This window comes from Trachemys scripta, chromosome 18, assembly GCF_013100865.1.
Source record: "Trachemys scripta elegans isolate TJP31775 chromosome 18, CAS_Tse_1.0, whole genome shotgun sequence".
Lineage (NCBI taxonomy): Eukaryota > Metazoa > Chordata > Testudines > Emydidae > Trachemys > Trachemys scripta.
Window position 1 is genome coordinate 545,761 of NC_048315.1, and position 18,899 is coordinate 564,659.

Sequence of the window (18,899 nt, forward strand, 5' to 3'; positions counted from 1 at the left end):
GATCCTCTGGTCCTGCCAAGCTGAGCTAAGTTTAGGACAGAAATAGGGAGACCCAAAGATGACTTTAAAGTGGGTGCTAGTTTGGTCCCTGCTGTAAAGTAAAGCAGACTGAAGGTCGGCTGGAAGAGCAGATCAAGTGGGGTCCCGCAGGGATCGGTTCTGGGTCCGGTTCTGTTCAATATCTTCATCAATGATTTAGATAATGGCATAGAGAGGACACTTATAAAGTTTGTGGATGGTACCAAGCTGGGAGGGATTGCACGTGCTTTGGAAGATAGGATTAAAATTCAAAATGATCTGGACAAACTGGAGAAATGGTCTGAAGTAAATAGGATGAAATTCAATAAGGACTAATGCAAAGTACTCCACTTAGGAAGGAAGGAATAATCAGTTGCACACATACAAAATGGGAAATAACTGCCTGGAAAGGAGTACTGAGGAAAGGGATCTGGGGGTCCTAGTGGATCACAAGCTAAATATGAGTCAAAAGTGTAACGCTGTTGCAAAAAAAGCAAACATAATTCTGGGATGTATTAGCAGGAGTGTTGTAAGCAAGACATGAGAAGCAATTCTTCCGCTCTACTACGCTGTGATTAGGCCTCAACGGGAGTATTGTGTCCTGTTCTGGGCACCACATTTCAGGAAAGATGTGGACAAATTGGAGAAAGTCCACAGAAGAGCAACAAAAATTATGAAAGGTCTAGAAAACATGTCCTGTGAGGGAAGATTGAAAAAATGGGGTTTGTTTAATCTGGAGAAGAGACGACTGAGAGGGGACATGATAACAGTTTTCAAGTACATAAAAGGTTGTTACAAGGAGAAGGGAGAAAAATTGTTTTTATCCTCTGAGGATACAACAAGAAGCAATGGGCTTCAATTTCAGCAAGGGAGGTTTAGGCTGGATATTAGGAAATACTTCCTAACTGTCAGAGTAGTTAAGCACTGGAATAAATTGCCTAGGGAGGTGGTGGAATCTCCATCATTGGAGATTTTTAAGAGCAGGTTAGACAAACACCTGTCAGGGATGGTCTAGATAATACTTAGTCCTGCCATGAATGCAGGGGACTGGACTAGATGACCTCTTGTGGTCCCTTCCAGTCCTAGGATTCTATGCTCAGCTGCCCAGAGCCTCCAGATGCCAGCAGAGGATCAGATGGAGTCCGCAGTGTAGCTGACATACCTCCCTTTTTCCTGCTCATGCCCCTACACTGGTGAGTGGGAGATGTGATGGGGCATAGGTGGAAAGTAGTCCCTGTAGGGCCCAGTATCTGGGTTGTGGTTATCAGAAACATTCTGCTGGAAACTTTGGCTTTTGAAAGTTAAAGGCTTGGGGACACGTTGGCTCAGAAAGAGAGGCAAACAGTTTTCTATTCCCCCTCCCCAGCAGGTAACTGCTACACCAAAGTCAAAGTAGTGCACAGCCTGGCCTGCAGCTGGCATGGTGGGTGGGGTATGTGGCACGTTGGTGGCCAAACTCTCCCTCAGCTCTTCACTGAACACCAATCACCCGGAGCCAGGGGTCTCATCCAGTCAGAGGCAGCACTTTGTAGCTATTGCTTGCTTGTCAGATTGTCAGAGGTGCTGAACACCTGAGACTCTCACTACATTCAAGGGGAGCTCGCAGAGGCTCAGCATGTCTGGAAAATCAGACTGCATGGTTACAGGTGCCATACAAATACCTCAGATACCAACAGCTTGCCAAGCAAAGTCCTGAGTAATACAATATACTGTGCTGGGCCTTTGCAAAGGCTCAGAAAGAGGCTAACGTGACCCCAAGAGACGGAGAGAAATTCCACTTGTATAGTCTTGGTTTTGGAACTATTTTGCATATGATGAAATAGCAAGATTTGATACCATCCCCCTCCCCAGCTAGCTGATAAGCCTTTGTACTTCAGTTAGCACTTTTCAGCTCAAGTCAATTAATGTAATTAGCCACAGCAGCAGAATAATTATAGAAATTGGACGTGAACTCTCGCTCAGCCATTCCCCCACAACCTTCCCCCTCATTACCTATTAAAGCAATGACACACTCCAGCCTTCCCAAAGGGGGAGGAGCATAATGCCTGGTTGCCAGGATACAGACCTCCTGGGACTTGTGACTGACAGGGATATTGTGTAACTTGTTGAGAGCCACAACCCAGATGTGCGTTGGCTGCAGGAGACAGGGACAGACTTGTTTCTCTTGAGAAGTGAATGCCTCAGTTCTACACATCAGGTGCAATACAGGAGGTTGCAATTTCTCGGCTCTGGTGAGAAAAAAACACTTCTGGGCTCATGTGAGTATTTCTAATGCCTTTCTGTCGGTAAATGGAAATGATAATGACATCCGTGTTGGGTGGGTGTTCCATTGCCAGGCTTTTGAGGTAGCTGTCGCAGGAGTTAAATTGTTGTTCCTGTAAGAGTTAGTTGCACCTCTTTTTGCAGTGAATCAATCTGCTTCTGTTTATGTTTCATCTCCCTTGATGCACCAACCACAGACCTCACTTCGAAGCAGCTTCGCTGCCTGCTCCAGGGACTACTCCCTGGAGGAAAAAATTTGATTGAATCCCACAGGCCTCTGCTACCTGCTCTGTCTCTAGTTTACGGATTACCAAGACATCAGCAAAACTAAACAGCCCAAGGCTCCGAAGTACTGCTGGGCAAAAAATTGTTACCAAAACTTTTTTTTTAACTGAAAAATGCATATTTGGGTTGACTGAAACATTTTACAATTTTCTGCAAGTTGTGCCAAATTGTTTTGGCCCCCAAAAAGTCCAAACATCTTGATTCTACATTTTCAGAATGACTTTTTGTTTTGAATTTTGCTTCAATTGTATTCCAAAAAGTAAAAAAAAAAAATCAATATGAAACTAAACAAAATGAATCGTCGAACCAGAATTAAATTTTCAGCTTTTTTTTTGTTTCAATGACAAATGCTTGTTTTGGACCAACCCAAATGTCATTTCATATCGATGTTTCAGGTCAGCTACAAAACTGAAAAAACAGTTATTCTCCCAGCTCTACTCCTAGGTTCCTTTCAGGCTATAAGCCCTGTTTGGTTATATTGTGCACAGCCAAGGTCACTGTTTGCACTAAACAACTAATATGTGTCACAGGTGCGACACTTCCATTTAGACCAACTACTGCAGCAATCTTGGTGTTGTGGTGATTGTGGTGTAATCACCTGCCCTATTGTGCTCCCTGCTTCCTCTCCTCCACAGTCACAGATAGAATTCTCTCTCGTTTATGAAGGAGGTGGGCAAGTCTAATGTCCTCTTCCAAGCCAAAACTCAGAACCAGTACTTCATCTTCATCCTCATCCTCCTTCACCTACCAGCTACCTCTGCCACAATCCGCTCTTCTTGAAACCTTGTCCTCCTTTGGCTTCCCTGACTCTGCCCTCTCTTGGTCCCTCTTTCAGTGCGTCCTTCAGGGGATCCTCCTCATCTACCCGCTGACTTTCTGTGGGACCTTCACAAGGCTGCATCCTTGGACCCCTTCTCTACTTTATCTCCCTCTACACCTTAAGCCCATCTGCAAACACAGATTCAACTACCACATCTGTGCTGACAGCTACCTCTCTACTCCCAAGCTGTCTCCTCCTGTTTAAACTGAAATCTCCACCTGTCTCGCTGACTGCTCCTTGCGGATGTCTAGCCATCATCTCAAGCTCAACTTGGCTAAACCAGAGTTCCTAATCTCCCCCCCGCCCCAGCTTTTCAAGCAGTCACCACTACCTCCTTGTTTGATCACTGTGGACAGCCGGGAAGCTAAATATTCTAAGTCCATATTCCCCTGCTTCTCCCAGACTTTTGGAATCTTCCTTGAATGTTCTGTAGTCCACCTGCTCCCTACCATCCATGCACTCCAGATCTGGTTGCCCCCTTTCCTCCTTCCAGCAGCCAGAAGGCGAGGATATGGCATACCACCCTAAGTTCTGCAGGAAGGCATCCTGATTTTTGCAGCAAACTGGAAATGCATCAGAAGTCTAAAATATGTGGAAAAACTTCCACAAAGAAACATTTCATAAGACAATGAATGCTGTTATACAGTAGATCATGCAATGAAAATTAATTTTCTGGATATTTTTCTACAGATGTCCCACCACCACAGAATTTCCAGTTTGCTAAAGGCCTGAGGGGGTCTTGTGACAAATGTTAGTTTCCATGTGCCACAGAATTTAGTGGGCTGTGACGCAACCTACATGGAGCCCTCATCATACCCCCTGCAAGCAACGGCGTAAATAGAGAAATTCCAATGCTCCGCATCAGTCTGTACCACTTGCTTAAGACAGAAGGATGTGCAGGAGCAGACTGGCTAATTCTGGATTTGCTGGCCCACTGCCATCCGACAGCTAACAGGAGGGCTTTCAGCCTGCTGTGGTAACACAGGGAGCATTCCCACTGTAATGGCTTGCAGAACCAGTTACATCCTGGCTCCAAATGCAATTAGCTGGCCCCACCCCATTCAGTGAATCAGCAAAGCCCAAACAGGCTGCAGTAGCTTGGTTTGCTCTGCGCCCTCCCCGTGGCTGTGCGAATTGTAGGAAATTACCCAAGAGAATGGCCCGGCCAGTCAAAGGTGCGGGCATGGGCAGGTGAAAGGGCTATCGTGGACACCAGGGATGCTGGGGGCTCTAGGCTTAAGAAGGGTGTATCTGGGCCCCAGCCAGAGAAGCATTTCTGAGGGTCCTAGACCTTGTCACGTGTGAGTGACCAAAACTGAGGGAGTCAGGCTGTGTGTCCCGCAAGCAAGGCACAGACAGAGCAGCAGCTGCTGCAGAGAGCTTCTTACCTGGCGTGCTTGTTTGCAGCAAAGGGCAGCACCAGATGCATCCTGCTGTCTGAATGAGGATGAGGCTGTGTCTGGTGGGCTGGGGGAGAGAGTGCGTCCCCCTGCCCTGTTGCTCCCAGGCCCTCATTCCCATCACCCAGCGGCTAGGCTCCATCCTACCCTGCCCACGGAGGCCTGGCTTTCTCACAGTTCCCAGGTACCCACCCCTCTGTCTGTACCATCACCTCAGGCTGTGAGTGAGGCCTCAGCCTCGCCCCGCCCGCCAGGGCTGAGGCATTGGTCCGTCTCACCTACGCTCTCATCCCAACTATCTCTGCCAACTGCAATGAAGCTTTCTGTGCCCCGGCTTGGGGGCCTGCCTGCTCTGGGCCCAGGACTGGGGGGTCGAGCCAAGGCATTCCTGCTCAGAATGGCTGTGCCTGCAGTTCTGGCCCCTCTGTTTCCAGAGGAGGCCACGCCTTGGGGCAGGCAGTGCCGGGTTTACAATGGCACCAGTGGCGCCATGGAGCTGGGCCCATGCTCAGAAGGGGCCCCGGCCTGCTCCGCTTGCACTGCGCCGAGACCCCAGCAGCCCGCTGGCTCCTCCCTGACCATCACTTGCTCCTCTCAGCCTGCTCGCCAGCCAACCAAGCACTCCTTTCTGTCTCCTGGCCGGACCCCAGCACACCTCCGGCAGTCTCTGCTTCCCACCACCTGTTGGGCCCCACCTGTCTCCCCGGAGTTGAGCCACCTGGGACTGGTGCAGAAGCCTGGCCAGTCTCAGTCAGTTTCGGGGAGACAGTGTGGGGGGCTTGGCTGGGCCCCTCCAGGCAAGTGGGTCCTGATGGAGCCCGGCCGGGGCAGGCCCTGGCCTGGCTGATCGTGCTACTCCAGAGGGACCGGAGTGATTCCCCGCCTTGGGACCAGCCCTGGCTGCACTGCCGGCTCAGTCCAGCGGACAGAGTCACCTCCCAGCAGGGCCGGTGAGTGCAGCCGGGAGGCAGGGCTTGGGAAGTGGGTCTCTGAGGGGGGTGCTGGGCTGTGAGGGGCAGGGAAGATCTGTGTGCGTTGGGGCACTAGGGAGTGGGGGTTCTGTGTGGGGTGCTGGGTAGTTGTGGTGGGGCTGTGGGCAGGGGGGCACTGGGCAGGGGTGGTGTGGTGCAGGGTGCTGTGCATTTGTGGGAGGGTTGGGTGGGGGCGCTGGGCATAGTGAGTTCAGGGGAGCTCTGGCCATAGGGAGTTGGGGGAGTGTTGGGCGGGGCAGCTGTGTGGCATGGCATGGGCCCACCCCCGACAGGAAGGGACATGCTGGCAGCACAGGGCCGGGCAAGACACGCTGCGTCGGGCAACTGCCGGTTTGTAAATAGTGCCCTGCACGGGGCTGGTCAGAGCGGGGTCGCCCTGCGCCAGGCTCCATTACCCCCGTGGGGGCCCACAAATACATTTGGCGCCGGGCTCACAAAAGGTTAATCCTGCCCTGGGGGCAGGGACAGGGAGCAGGGAGATTTGCTGAGCACTGCCTTTAGGAGACCTGTGGGGTTCTGGTGCATTGGTGGGGGGAGGTATAACAGAGGGTGGGAAGGGAACAGGGCCTGGGGCTGCAGTTGTGGTGTCACACTTCCAGGGTGCACCATCAGGCTGAGACAGGTCTGCAATCTGCCAAGCGGCCTAGAGAACTATTCCCAAAGTCACTCTGGGGTCTGTGTCTTCATGCTGAGGTGCATCGTTACATGGTGATGAGGTCATAACACAGATGTCACGTCAACAACTCTGAGAGCAAAATGACCGAGCAGCAGCCTTCCCAGAATGCTCTGCTGCAGCACCCCATTCCCATCCCTGACTCCTCTCTGCTCTGTCCTCAGCCAGCCAGCTGCTGAGACCAGCGCCCCCAAGCATGGACACTGAAGACAGCATCACAGAGCAGGTCTGCCAGGAGTCAGACGTCCAGGATGGCGAGTGAGTGTCGATCGCGGCAGGCTGGGGGTAATGTGAAAGGCCAGTTCCCATCACCAGCACTTGCTGACAGACCTGACCCAGGCCCCCTCCAGCTGAACTCAGCTCAACCTCTGTGTGACCCCCAATAGCCCCCCAGCCCCACCCACACCCCCTGCTGGCACCCTGCATTAGCACAGGAGGGGTGGGTCCTGCCTCAGTAAAGCGGCCCCAAAAGATGGGTGTGCTGTGGGCTTTTGTTTCTGCTCTGCTCCTCCCCAACAAGGCTTCATTTATTCCTAAGAGGTGGCTTGTCTGGGACTCCTGTCACCCAGGAGGGGGAGGCAGGTTAGGAAGAAGCCAGCCCCGCAAAAGCCCACTGAGAGAGGCGGTAGCGGGCCCGGAGCCAAAGAAACACCAGACCCATTGCCGTGGTTATTGGAGGCTCTCGCGGGACAAGCGAGGAGTCCGGTATGGCAGCTGCCCCCGGGTGGTCCCACGGTCTAGGCATTGCCTCCGCCGTCCAGGGGTCCAGGCTCACCATGTTGGCTTGTGCTCGTCTCCTGCAGGCTGCGGGAAGTGGAGGTTGCAGGCCACACGGTGCTGCTGGTGAGGAATAAGATGGAGTTCAGTGCTGTGGGGAGCAAGTGCACACACGCCGGAGCCTCTCTCAGCAAAGGTAAAACCCGGCGGGTATCTCCAGCAGCCAGGCAAAGCTCAGGCCAGGGGCAAACACAGGGAAGAGGCGACGGTGTCAAAGGAGACGCTGTGCAGCGGATGGGCAGCGTCTCTCCAGGAGCTGCCGCTTTTCTAATGCTTCTGCGTAGCAGGCTGAGCTTCTGTCTCCCTGCACCTCTGAGCGAAAGGGCAAGGGAAGCCCACGCTGTCGCCCCCAAGTCAGGGACAGCCCAGCCCCCCCGTGGGAAGTGGACCAGGATTCAGCTGCTTTTCAGGGGGCTGCCTTGCAGTGCTCAGCAGGGTGTCATTGGCCTTGTCTCTGGCCAAGCGCCCCCTGCTGGACACTCACCAGACGGTTGTGTTTGGCTCCCTCCCCACACATACCAGGGTGCTTTGAAGCAGGGGTTCTCAAGACATTTTTTGACAGGTTTCAGGGTAGCAGCCGTGTTAGTCTGTATCCTCAAAAAGAACAGGAGTGCTTGTGGCACCTTAGAGACTAACATCCGAAGAAGTGGGCTGTAGCCCACAAAAGCTTATGCTCTAATAAATTTGTTAGTCTCTAAGGTGCCACAAGTACTCCTGTTCTTTTTGAAGAAATTTTTTGGTGGCCTCAGAGTGCAGCCACCAGCTATGGCTGGTGGCCGCTCTGATAATTTTTCCTAAAATACTCAATTAACTTTAGGAAAAATAAATAAATATGCACATATACATGTCCAAATCACTGTAATTTATTTATGCAGGGTTTTTTTGCAGACTCAATAATAAAAATAACGTACCATTGTCTCTGTTCTTTACTGGACTCAAACAGAACAGAAACAAATAATGTGTTTTGCATGTTCTTGTCCCTTGTTGTTGTTTCATTTGCTTTTTGTTGCTTATTTTTTTAAGACTTGCTAGGTAGTAAGTCTGTTTCTGTGAAAAGTGATATTAGTATTTTGTTAATATCACTTTTCACATCGCAGACTTGCTAGCTACCAGGGAGGCAGTGAAAAGTGATATTAATAAACATACAAATATCACTTTTCACAACAGACTTACTCAGCCCTGGCAAGCCTGGGGACAAATTAAACCCTGGATGGGGAGGTGGGTAGGGAGGCAGCTGGGGGTCAGGGGCAATGAGGGGGGGGCGAGTCCGGGGACCAGAGCCCTTCAGCTGCGCAGCCGGGGACTGGGGCCAGAGGATGCAGTGGGGCCAGGGGTGATGTTGGGAGTGCGGGGGGGGGGAGGTGAGTTTTGGGCTGGCGAGCTTGGGGCCGGCAGTCACTGCCACATGGCTGGGGGCTGGACTGCGTGGCCCCACGGCTGGAGTCTGAAACCCTGCAGCTGGGGGTCAGAGCCCACTGCTGCACGGCCAGAGCCCAGGGTCAGAGGAGGCAGCAGGTTGGGGGGAGGGGGGGCGGGGTGAGTCTGGGGCCAGGATCAGGGCTCAAAGCCCGTGGCCAGGGGATGGAGTCTGCCGCCACACGGCTGAAACCTGTTGCCCGCCATCCCGGAACTGAAGCTCAAACCCCACCGCCTGCCTGCTCCTCCAGCGTTTGTGGCTCCAGAGGGGGACAAGGCCCACCCCCTGCTGGCAGCCCTGGGGGAGAGGCCACTGATTTGCCCCCCTCATCACCACCCAGGAGGCCATGGCCACACGAAAAGCCCCTGGTGGCCACATTTGAGAAACGCTGCTTTAAAGCCTCCCTTCTTCTGAGTAGGCTGCAGCACTGACTCTGTTTGGCCTCTCGGGCTCGCTTCCTGGGCACACGGTGTCTGTGTGGTACCCCTTCACAGAAGTGGGACCTCATGTCTGGCTACTCTAGCCTCCCAGGACCATTGCTGACCCCTCTCCCACTCTTTTCAAGAGCTCCCACCTTGTGGGCACTCTGGTTCACAGCTTACCCTTTTAGAGACATGTGCCAATGGACACAAACAGACACCTTTGCACAGGGATTTTGGAAAACAATCACTCTTTACTGGGCTAAACAGTTACACCAGCATGCCATTTCCTGCCTCAGTTTCCTCACCACTCTCAAGCATTCTGTGGGAACTAGGCAGTCTCCTAAGGAGTCCAGGGTCTTTCCTCTCCCCATTCCCTCCTGCACATGGCTTCTCCTCCAGAACATAGAGTCGCTCTCTCTACACCCTAAAAGCAGTGGCTTTCTACACCCTGAAATGCCCTGTGAGAGGCCCTTTTTATAACTTTCAGTCCCCTTTGTCAGCTGACCTCCAATCAGCTTGAATTCCCCACCACCAGGTGATCAGTTGCCTTGTTACCAGCCCACCAGGTAAACTGGTGCTTCTGAGCAGTACTCAGCTCACTGACCATGGGGGCCTCCACTTGTATAGAAGATCTAACGGTTTAACAACCCACCATTGTTAGTCCTGTGTCAACACCTCTGGCAATTTCAGCCTAAGATGGAGGTAAAAAGACAGCAGAGGAACCAGACCAGCCTTGCAATCCAAATGGAGTTTGCAGTTTAGTCTAGATACATGTAGAGTCCATAATATCAACCAGAATTCCTAAGTTGTACACAGGATTCCCCAAATGATCTCCCCCCCATACAGTACTTCTCAAGGATAGTGAAGAGGTACACAGTGCTGCTTCGCAACACCCAATGAGGAGAACAAGAAATCCTGAACCCAGTTTGCGGAAGTGAACAATTTACCCATGGTACATCACATCACAGTCCGAGCTGGGAATAGACTCCAGGAGTCCTGACAACAAGTTCTGTTCTACACACTAGACAACACTTTCCTTGGTGTGTGACTTGCAGGAGTCTTGGCGGGTAACAGACTGCGCTGTCCCTGGCATGGCGCCTGCTTCAATATCAGAACTGGAGACATTGAGGAGTACCCAACTCTGGACTGTCTTCCCTGCTTTAAGGTGACATTATCCTTGTTACTTTCCATTCTGCACTCCAGCTTGCTCTGTCTACTCTGTGTTTGCTCCCCTTTTTGCCTCCTCCATTACAGTCCCTGCCACTTTACAGCCAGCCTGGGCCCTGAGGGTCTCCCCAGCAATTCCGCGGAAGTGTTAGAATTCTCTTCCCTGCCCACCGCTCTCCACAGTGGTTACTGAAGAACTGGTTTTCAGGACCATTTGGCTCTAGGACCTAAATGCCTTTTCAGAAGCCTTGTTAGGCCCCTGGCCCCACATTGACTAGTAGCGCTTTTGAAAGGAAGAAGGATTCTCACAACTCTGAAGACAAAGCCTGTAACACTTCTGTAAGTGCTAGCAGTGTCTGTTTGAGCTGCTTTGGCATTGAAAGGTGCCTAAAGGTCACTCTGAGCTTGTCAGGTGGAGCGCGGTGTTCTGTGGGCTTGCGTGATCAGCTGGATAGAAGAGTCCAAATGTGACCTTCCCAAGCCCACCTTCCGCAGAGGGGCACTAGCTCTCTCCACTCTTCAGAAGAGTGAAACACGAGACCGTCCAGCACGCTTTCTTTTTCCCTTAGGCTGCTCTAGCTTTTTGCCTTAGGCTGAAGGCCCTGGGTTGCTTCTTTGGCATCAGGTTGCCTTATTAGTTCCACATCCTCATCGCGCCTTCACTGAAGACCAGCCCACCTCCAGTGCCCACCCTCCTCCTTAGTGCCACTTGACCCCAGAGTAACACAGGCTTTGGTAGCAGCCAGCTCCTGCAGGACACACACACTCCAAAACCGAGACTCCTCAGGAAATTCCCAGCAGCCTCAGCTATGCACTGAAATCCCACTCTTCTTTGGTCTTTCCAGGTGCGAGTGGAAGACGGGAAGGTATTTATTACTGCAAAAAAAAAGGTACTGACCTCACCTGCTCTCACTGAGTAACCACAGCAAAGGTGGTCCAGGGACCAGTTACCATTGTTTGAATAATTTCTTTTCTTTCTGCCAGGACCTTGAAAGTGACCGAAAGCTGAAGGCCATGAGTGAGAGATGCAGGAGCAACAAGAACACAATGCTGCTCCTGGGTGGAGGTCAGTGAATCAGTAGACAAGCTCTGAACACCAGCACCTGTGCTTTGGTCATGTAGTTTGTATGTCAGCCCTTTGGGCACATGCTGGGTCTGCTGGGCTCTTCTCCGGGGGCGAGTGGTGCTTTCCTCCTGCATGGCTGGTGGGTCGTGCCAGAATGGGTGAGACTCATGTTTCTCTCATAGGTACAGCTGCACTGGTCTGTGCAGAAACACTTCGTCAGGAAGGCTTTACAGGCAGGATCATCATGGTAACCAAAGAAAAGCATGTCCCATATGACAGGACCCAACTAAGCAAGGTTTGTGCATGGCCAGAGCTTCTCTTAAGAACTGCGATTGAGGGGATGGCCTGGGGAGGACGGGGGGAGGACAGGAATTAGTAAAAGCTTCAGTCAGAGAACCACAGTCAGAGCTCCGTTAGCTAGGGCTGTGAGCAGAGCCTGGTTACATTGTTCAGCAAATGTCCCTGACCCACTCCCTATAGTGCCTCCTCGTGGAACAGGCTTGGACAGAAGCAGTTCTGAGCCAGTGATCTTACCCCATTCCTTGCAGCCCCCTCCTGCTATAGACGTGGTTGGCTTGGGGGGTGGGCAATTTGATTTACTAATAAGAAAACACATTGCCCATTGTGAACATTTCCCATAAGGAAACTCCACGAATCCAGATTGCAGCTCAGGTGCTGTTAACCTCTTGAACAGTGTGATTGGCTTTGTGGAGATGCTCCTCATGCTTGTTGCTTTGCTTTACTTCCAGGCGATGGATAAGACACTAGAGAGCATTTACCTGAGGCAGCAGGACTTCTTTGAGGCTCATGGCATAGAAGTTTGGACTGACAAAGAGGTGAAGGAGCAGCAGCAGCTCACCTTTATCAAAAGATTAGTCCTTGTCCCTAACACTGGTCTGGGAGCAGGGGACCACTGCTGCAGAATTCTGTAGTTCTCTAGAATGGTGGGTCTATTCGTCACTCTGCCTGGTCACACACCAAAGTCAGGTTTACCTGCTGGGCCCTGCTGTACATGTTTTGGTGCATTGGTACATGTGGGTAGTGGCAGACAGGCAGCATCGCATGGGAGGGAGGTGACTTTAGAAGGGGGCATATGGCACACTGGAGGTTTGGGATGGCTGGCTCCAAACTGAACCGTAGCATTCTCCCACCTTGTACTTGGGTGCAAAGAGCAGACTGGGCTGGGGGCACACAGGTCCCTGGGTGGCTATGCGCTACGTGTACTTAGCCAGGCTGTGGAACGGAGGAATGAGCAGAGCACTGCCCCGTGCCTTTCCGTGCTGCAGGTGGTGTCCGTGGACACGCAGGGGCAGAAAGCCCACTTCCAGGATGGGGCCTTCCAGAGGTACGACCAGCTCCTCATTGCGACAGGCAGCAGGTAAGAAAGCGAGGCAGCCATGTTTGCTCAGCACAGGGGGCCTGAGGGGGGAAGAATGAAGCAGGCCTTTAACCTCGTGCTCACAGGGGGAGAGGGCAGGCACAGCTGCCTTTTAATAAGCACGGCAACTGTAACTGAAGTCTCCTCTCCCACAGCCCCAGGCAGCTCCAGTGCCCCGGCTCAGACCTGGAGAACGTGTGTTCCCTGCAAACCCCAGAGGATGCTAACAGGATTCTCCACCTAGCAACTGGCAAGAGGGTGGTGATTCTAGGCGCTTCATTCATTGGTACGAGACTGGCGTAGCAACTGCCTGACTTCACACAGCGAGTCAGAATAGGGTGGGGTCAGATCACTAATTGTAAGCCGAGCCTTGAAATCTATTTTTTTACTGTGTGCCGATTAACCAAAGGCCATTTGTCAAAAGCGGCTGCGATGCTCAGTGGTGGGTGGCCGCTCCGTACTGTTCTGGGCTGTGCATTACTCTGTGGGGGGTGCCCCACCCCAAGCCATTCCTCTGGAAGCACCAAAAACTGCAAACAGCACGTGGACCTGGGGGAAGGGGATCTATTTTATGGAGGTGTCACCTCATCCTTCAGGAGTGCAGACTGCCTTGTTCAGCACCATCTGGGACAGTGGGGGTTTGCTGTGCCCTGGGGAGGCAAACAGGCCTGAAGTGCAGCTAGTGGGGTGCATAGGGGGAAGGAGAAGTCTTTGCCCCTCCTGGTACTTGGATCCCTGGTGAATCCCAGGAGGATTCAGGATACTAGAGAGTGATACTTGTATAAAAGCAGGCAGCAGGGACAGTATCTCTGACACACTTCCCACCCCCAGGGGTAAAAGATGTCCAGCTTCATCCCTATTTCCAGGGAGAAGGCTGGTGGTGGGGGTGGGGTACTTGTGCCAATTTCACTGCAGACATGTCCATTATGTGCAGGGATGGAGGTTGCTGCCTTCCTTTCAGACAAGGCCAGCACCATCTGCGTGGTGGAAAGAGAGGAGTTCCCCTTCCAGGCAGTGCTGGGGCCTCAGGTCGGAGGTGTTGCCATGAAGGTATAGTTAATAGCAGACAGAGAATGCACACAGATCCAAGTGGTGTGGAAGCCCTACACTGCACATGCACAGTCACACAGCGAGCACAAACCTCCCGCCCGCTCTGTGCCCGAGACGCCACACTTACCCCTCCCTACCCACCTTGCACACAGCTCACCAGCTTGGACAGCTGTGCCTTATGTGCACACATATGGGCTATTCCCAGCCATCCCTCCCTAGCCACACTGGTCTCCTCTCAGCCCCTCTCGATTCTGGCCGATTTGCATGCCTCATGCCCACGTCTGCCCCAAGCTAATATTCCCGCCTTATGTGCTAGGGCTCCTGTCTGAGCACAGACTGGGGACCTAGAAGGAGGCGTGGCTGTTCCTCCATCAGCTGTAGGAGATGCCAGCTCTCTCATCCACAGGACCTGCTTGGGAAGGTGGGGTGGTACTTAGAGAACCCTAGTGGGCAGCTATCTGCCTGGGTTTCTGGAAGGGGAGGAATGTGTAATTGTTGAATTAATCAGGGATAGAACATTGATGAGAAGAGCTATTTGGGGCTGGGGTAATTCCTCTTCCTTGTTTCAGATGCTGCAGAATAAAAGAGTGAAATTCTACATGAAGGCTGAAATCTCTGAGCTGCAAGGAAAGAACAGAAAGGTTAGCAAGTCCTTAACACCAGCTCTGCACCTGGACTGCTCCCAAAATCTGCTTCCAATGTGGGCCTATACCGTTCCACTCCCATCCCGTGTTCCTTCCACAGCCTGCGTAATCTCCAGTCTCCCAGGGCACTAAACTCTACACTTGTTTCACCTACACAGGCACTAGCTTGCTCTCCACCACCCCTAGAATCAGAGTCTCCTGGGCCCAGAAACATGGATTGGGTGGTCCAGGGTCTGAGGAAGCAAAGCACCATAGTGAGGGCAGGGGTGTGGGGGGGGGGAGGCTCTAAGGCAGCCTCTCAGTGAATAGTGTTGCCTCTTTCCTAGGTTACAGAGGCTGTTCTGGCCAGTGGAGAGAAGCTACCTGCAGATGTGGTGGTGGTGGGAATAGGTAAGAGACTAACCAGTACACTTTTGCTTCACGCAGACCCCATCTGTATCTATGCTGCCCCTCACCTTCCAGGACCTCTGCGTATACAACACTAGCTAAAACCCAAAGCAATGCTGCCCACCGTAAAACAGAGCCTGGCTAGCTCACCTTCCAAGACTAACTCCCGAGAGAATAATTACTCTCTCTACCCTAGCCCCAAGCAACCCGAGATACCCTGAGCAGGACATGCTTGTGACTTGATTGCCTCACATTCTCCCTTCCTGTAGTATTCTTCCCCACCACCACCACCAGGGATCCGTTTTTACACTCATTGCACCCGTTACCCAAATACCTTGTCCTGCTTAGAGCTGGGGTTTGATTACCCCTCATGCAGCTCTCCTTATCACCCTCCCCTCCATATGCTGCAGTTTGTTCTTACTGTGCTTTACCAACTCTAGCCCATGCGAGATTGAATGATCCGTAAACAGCTGTGCTCCCCCTGCACTGGCCTACATGAGCTTTCTTCACGCTCCTGCCACACCTCTTGCATGTCTTCGTCTTTCCCCAAGGTGTCGCCTCCAACTCAGCTTTCCTGAAGGACACTTCAATTGCTATGGACCGTAGAGGCGCCATCCTGGTGGATTTGGTGCGTAAGTTCCTGCGAGGCATGCACACATCACATTTAAGGTTCCGTGCATTCTAGGTCACTAATCACCCCTTCTCCCTTCTTAGTTCATGCAAACCAACGTCCCAAGAGTCTTTGCTGCTGGAGATGTGACTTCATTTCCAGTCACACTGTTCGGTGGGATGACCGCCACCATCCGTCACTGGCAGATAGCACAGGCTCATGGTGAGGGACTGCAGCAGCATTAGCACTATCTGTGTCTGCCTCCCTTCCCAACACAGCTGGAAAAACAGGCTTGAGAAATGGTCACAAGGCTGCAAGGCCTGTGCCTGGGGCAAGTGGGCTCCAGGACATGCAAGGCCACTACCTATGCACCAAACCAGCTCCACTGACCAGCCCACATGCCATGCAATGGGGCCAGCTATGACCAAATGTCAAAGGGAGGGAGGGGAAGGGGTCATGCACTTAGAGGTGGGTAGCTGCTGCTGCCAGCCCGAGTCAGTCATTGGAAGCAATATCCTGCTTCCCACCTTGAGCCAAGGCAGGAGACAGACTTCAAGAGGAGAGAGCTGATGAACCTGAAGTTTTAAGTCTCCCGTGAAAGTATCTTCTGGAAAAATACATTCTCCCCTCCTGGGGTTCTCTGGGTCGTTTCAGGTCACATTGCTGCTTTAAACATGCTGAAGAAGCAGAAGGCATTGCACACCGTTCCTTTCTTTTGGACCTCGCTGCTTGGAAAAAGCATCCGCTATGCAGGTGGGAGGGGAGCAGAAACCGCCATCCCCCGCCCCATACCTGTGCAAAGCTAGGTGCTCAGATACTGCAGGGATGGGGACCTTATAAGCATCCAGACAGAGGTTTGAACCATTCTCCCAGTCAATCAGAGAGAGTGAGGGTGAGAAGTCCCCCACCCCCAAACCCCTTCTTTACTTTGGGGAAGCTACAGCAGAAAACCCAGTGTCAAGTCATAGCCCAGGACATTAGGGTCAGAGGTCATGTCCCCAGGGGACAAGGGTCACCCTCTCTCCCCTTGGCCACAGCCAGAGCCCTAACTGCAGGGAACATGCAGCCCAGCTCTCACCTCAAGGTCCTTCCACTGGTCTACTGAGCTGTCTCCCCGCCTCCACCTGCAGTTATTTGGTCATTGAGCTTAAGGGGCATGGTGGTATCGGCCCAGACCTCACTGCATCTTCTGTGTTTGCAGGCTATGGGAAAGGATACACCGAGACTGTCGTGAAGGGAGATCTGGAGCAGCTGAAGTTCTTGGTCTTTTACATCAAGTGAGTGAATCTGTAGCCCAATTAGCTTGGAACTCTTGGCAAGTCAGAGCCAGACCCAGGTAGTGCATCTGCCAAGAACTTACTCTTCCTGTGCAGGGTGCAGCACCCCTGCCCATGGTGCTCGGGGGATGGTCCTTGGCAGTACCGCCAGGGGCATGCTCCACACCACCCTGCCAAGAGTGTGCATGAGAGTGTTGCCGTCCATCCAGCTTCTGCACGGTGTGGCAGGGGCATGGAAAGGAGGGAGGAACAGGCCATCAGAGAAGAAGATTGACAGATCTTTCAACAGCCTCCCTGCTTTATAGAAAACCTCCTTTTGGAGGTTCAATATTAAAACTGTAGGGTCCCAGGATCCAGAGACTGAGACATATCAGCTCTGGAGAGAGGAAGGGAGAAGGGGGATAGCATCTGTTTTCACTCTACCCGACTATTAACCCATTCAGCACTCGATCCCCGTGGGCACTGTGCACTTTAGCAGACCCGCACTTCGCCATGGAGAGCCTGTACTGTCTCTGCCCATGGGGATCCCAGCTCCTGCCCAGCTCAGAGCCGATCAGAATAAAGCTGCTAGACCAGCAGTCCCTTAAGCTCTAGGAGGCTGCAGTGCTCTGTCACTCCCGGGGCTGGAGAGGAGAATCTCTCATTTCCTGAGGCTTTTCTCTTTCAGGGATGATTATGTGATTGCCGTTGCCAGCCTGAACTTTGACCCCATGGTCTCCCTGGTAGCTGAGGTCATGTACTCCGGCAGACAAATCTCAAAAGCAGAGGCCCAGTGAGTAACTCAACTGACCCACTAAGTTCATGCCCCATGAGGTTACTGCTGCCTCGTTAGCATCAGCCCCGACTGGGCCAGAGCACTGTCACAGGCAGGCCTTTCCTCAGCATCCTGTCTTCTGTTGCAGGTCCTCTGATATAACCTGGATGAAGCAAGCCTAATGCGAGACTGCCTGGGGGCTCCGTAACACCCCCACGGGCACAATCATTTCCCATACCCCCGTCCTCCCGCTTAGGAGAAATAAAAACCAGCATGAAACAGCAGGAGCCCTGCTTTCCATGTCTGCAATCACAACCACGGCATCCCTTCTCTTTACTTGGGAAAGTTTATTGGGGGGTGGAAGGAAGGAGAAGAGAAGTGCTGGATCAACCAGACATTACAGAAGAGAGGACAAGTTGAGGGGAAACCGTTGGGCTGAAGAACAGCAGGCTACCACAGTCCTGGAACTCAGCTGAATGGTGGTCGTGGCCAGGGTCTGAGCAAACAGGGGAAGCTCGTATCCCAACCACGCAGTCAGTCTGACAGCTCTATTTTAAAAAATGCCTATGAATATTGGCCAGTAAGATAGAGGAGCTCTCATGGAGATTAGTAGCGCACCTAACAAACAGCAAAGCAGGAAGAGGCAACTTTTCTCCAGCAAGGGGAGCTGTAGCCTAGATAAGTCTTTCACACAGCTAGAATCTAGCCCCACGTGCTCTGTCAAAGAACTAAAGCGTAATGCCTCATCACTAATACTGCACCCCCCACTAGTTACCATGGGCACACGGTGCCAGAGGAAGTTAGATGACATTAAATGTTTCCTAGGCTGAGCATCACTTGGGAACCTTAAATATTGCATTAGTTTCCTCAGTATTTCCTACCTCTAGTGAAACATGTCAGCCCCTCCCAGGCCTGGGAATCCCAACCCCCAGCCTAGGTTATGTGCCACTCTCCCCCAGCATGGAATGTGATCAGCTCTCTCAGGCTGCATCTCTGCTTGGAGAAGAGACTTAACGGGAACAGCCAGATGGTGCAGGAAGGGCTCTGTGCCTGAGGGAAGAGTTACAGAATCTCCTGTGCCCAAACTGGCTGGTAGGTGCTGCTTTCCACAGGCAATGTAATGGACTGGGTCATGGGCGGTCACATGGCAGTTTGCAGGCTAGTCAGGCTGTGCGAGCTGGTCAGGCTCCACTTTGGGCAACAGCATTATGCTAGACTAAAAATCACCCTGGCTTTAATTGGATAGAGCATTCAATCACTTTCTGGCCTAAGCTGCCTCAATGTGGCAGTAGCTGTTGTGTTCCTCCCCAGATACAGCTGAATTTTAGCAGTGGGGAAAAGTAGTTGTGTGGTTTGCAGAGCACAATGGACTCCTGCATGATGAGAGGGGCACTAAAAACGGTAAAATTTAACTGTGCTAAGCCATGTGGTGATGACAGCAGGGGCAAGGGAAAGCGAGAAGAGTTGTCCCATTCTTTAGAGCTACATGATTTGTGGCAC

At 52.3% G+C, this 18,899-nt stretch overlaps 1 protein-coding gene across 2 annotated transcripts; it reads left to right on the forward strand.

Annotated features, from left to right (window-relative positions):
* The first annotated feature begins 2,110 nt into the window (after positions 1–2,110).
* LOC117867647 (apoptosis-inducing factor 3-like) lies at positions 2,111–17,714 on the forward strand. Of its 2 annotated transcripts, none has more exons than XM_034752848.1 (19): positions 2,111–2,276; positions 6,615–6,708; positions 7,254–7,363; positions 10,122–10,231; positions 11,079–11,123; positions 11,218–11,299; positions 11,482–11,594; positions 12,049–12,135; positions 12,586–12,677; positions 12,833–12,963; positions 13,612–13,727; positions 14,297–14,368; positions 14,698–14,761; positions 15,310–15,386; positions 15,473–15,590; positions 16,023–16,121; positions 16,570–16,645; positions 17,313–17,417; positions 17,548–17,714. In XM_034752848.1, exons 2-19 carry the CDS (start codon positions 6,647–6,649, stop codon positions 17,579–17,581), a joined length of 1,593 nt encoding a protein of 530 aa, XP_034608739.1. In that variant the 5' UTR covers positions 2,111–2,276; positions 6,615–6,646; the 3' UTR covers positions 17,582–17,714. The 2 variants fall into 2 exon arrangements, with proteins under 2 accessions (XP_034608739.1, XP_034608740.1); XM_034752849.1 differs by having other exon boundaries at positions 6,619–6,708.
* Positions 17,715–18,899: the final 1,185 nt, after the last annotated feature.

Bases quoted from the DNA above. Each gene is read 5' to 3' on its own strand.
- LOC117867647 (XM_034752848.1), top strand. From the start codon at position 6,647: ATGGACACTGAAGACAGCATCACAGAGCAGGTCTGCCAGGAGTCAGAC. The intron at 7,364-10,121 runs GTAAAACCCGGC...TGTGACTTGCAG, and splicing joins CGGAGCCTCTCTCAGCAAAG to GAGTCTTGGCGGGTAACAGA. The intron at 12,678-12,832 runs GTAAGAAAGCGA...CCTCTCCCACAG, and splicing joins CTCATTGCGACAGGCAGCAG to CCCCAGGCAGCTCCAGTGCC.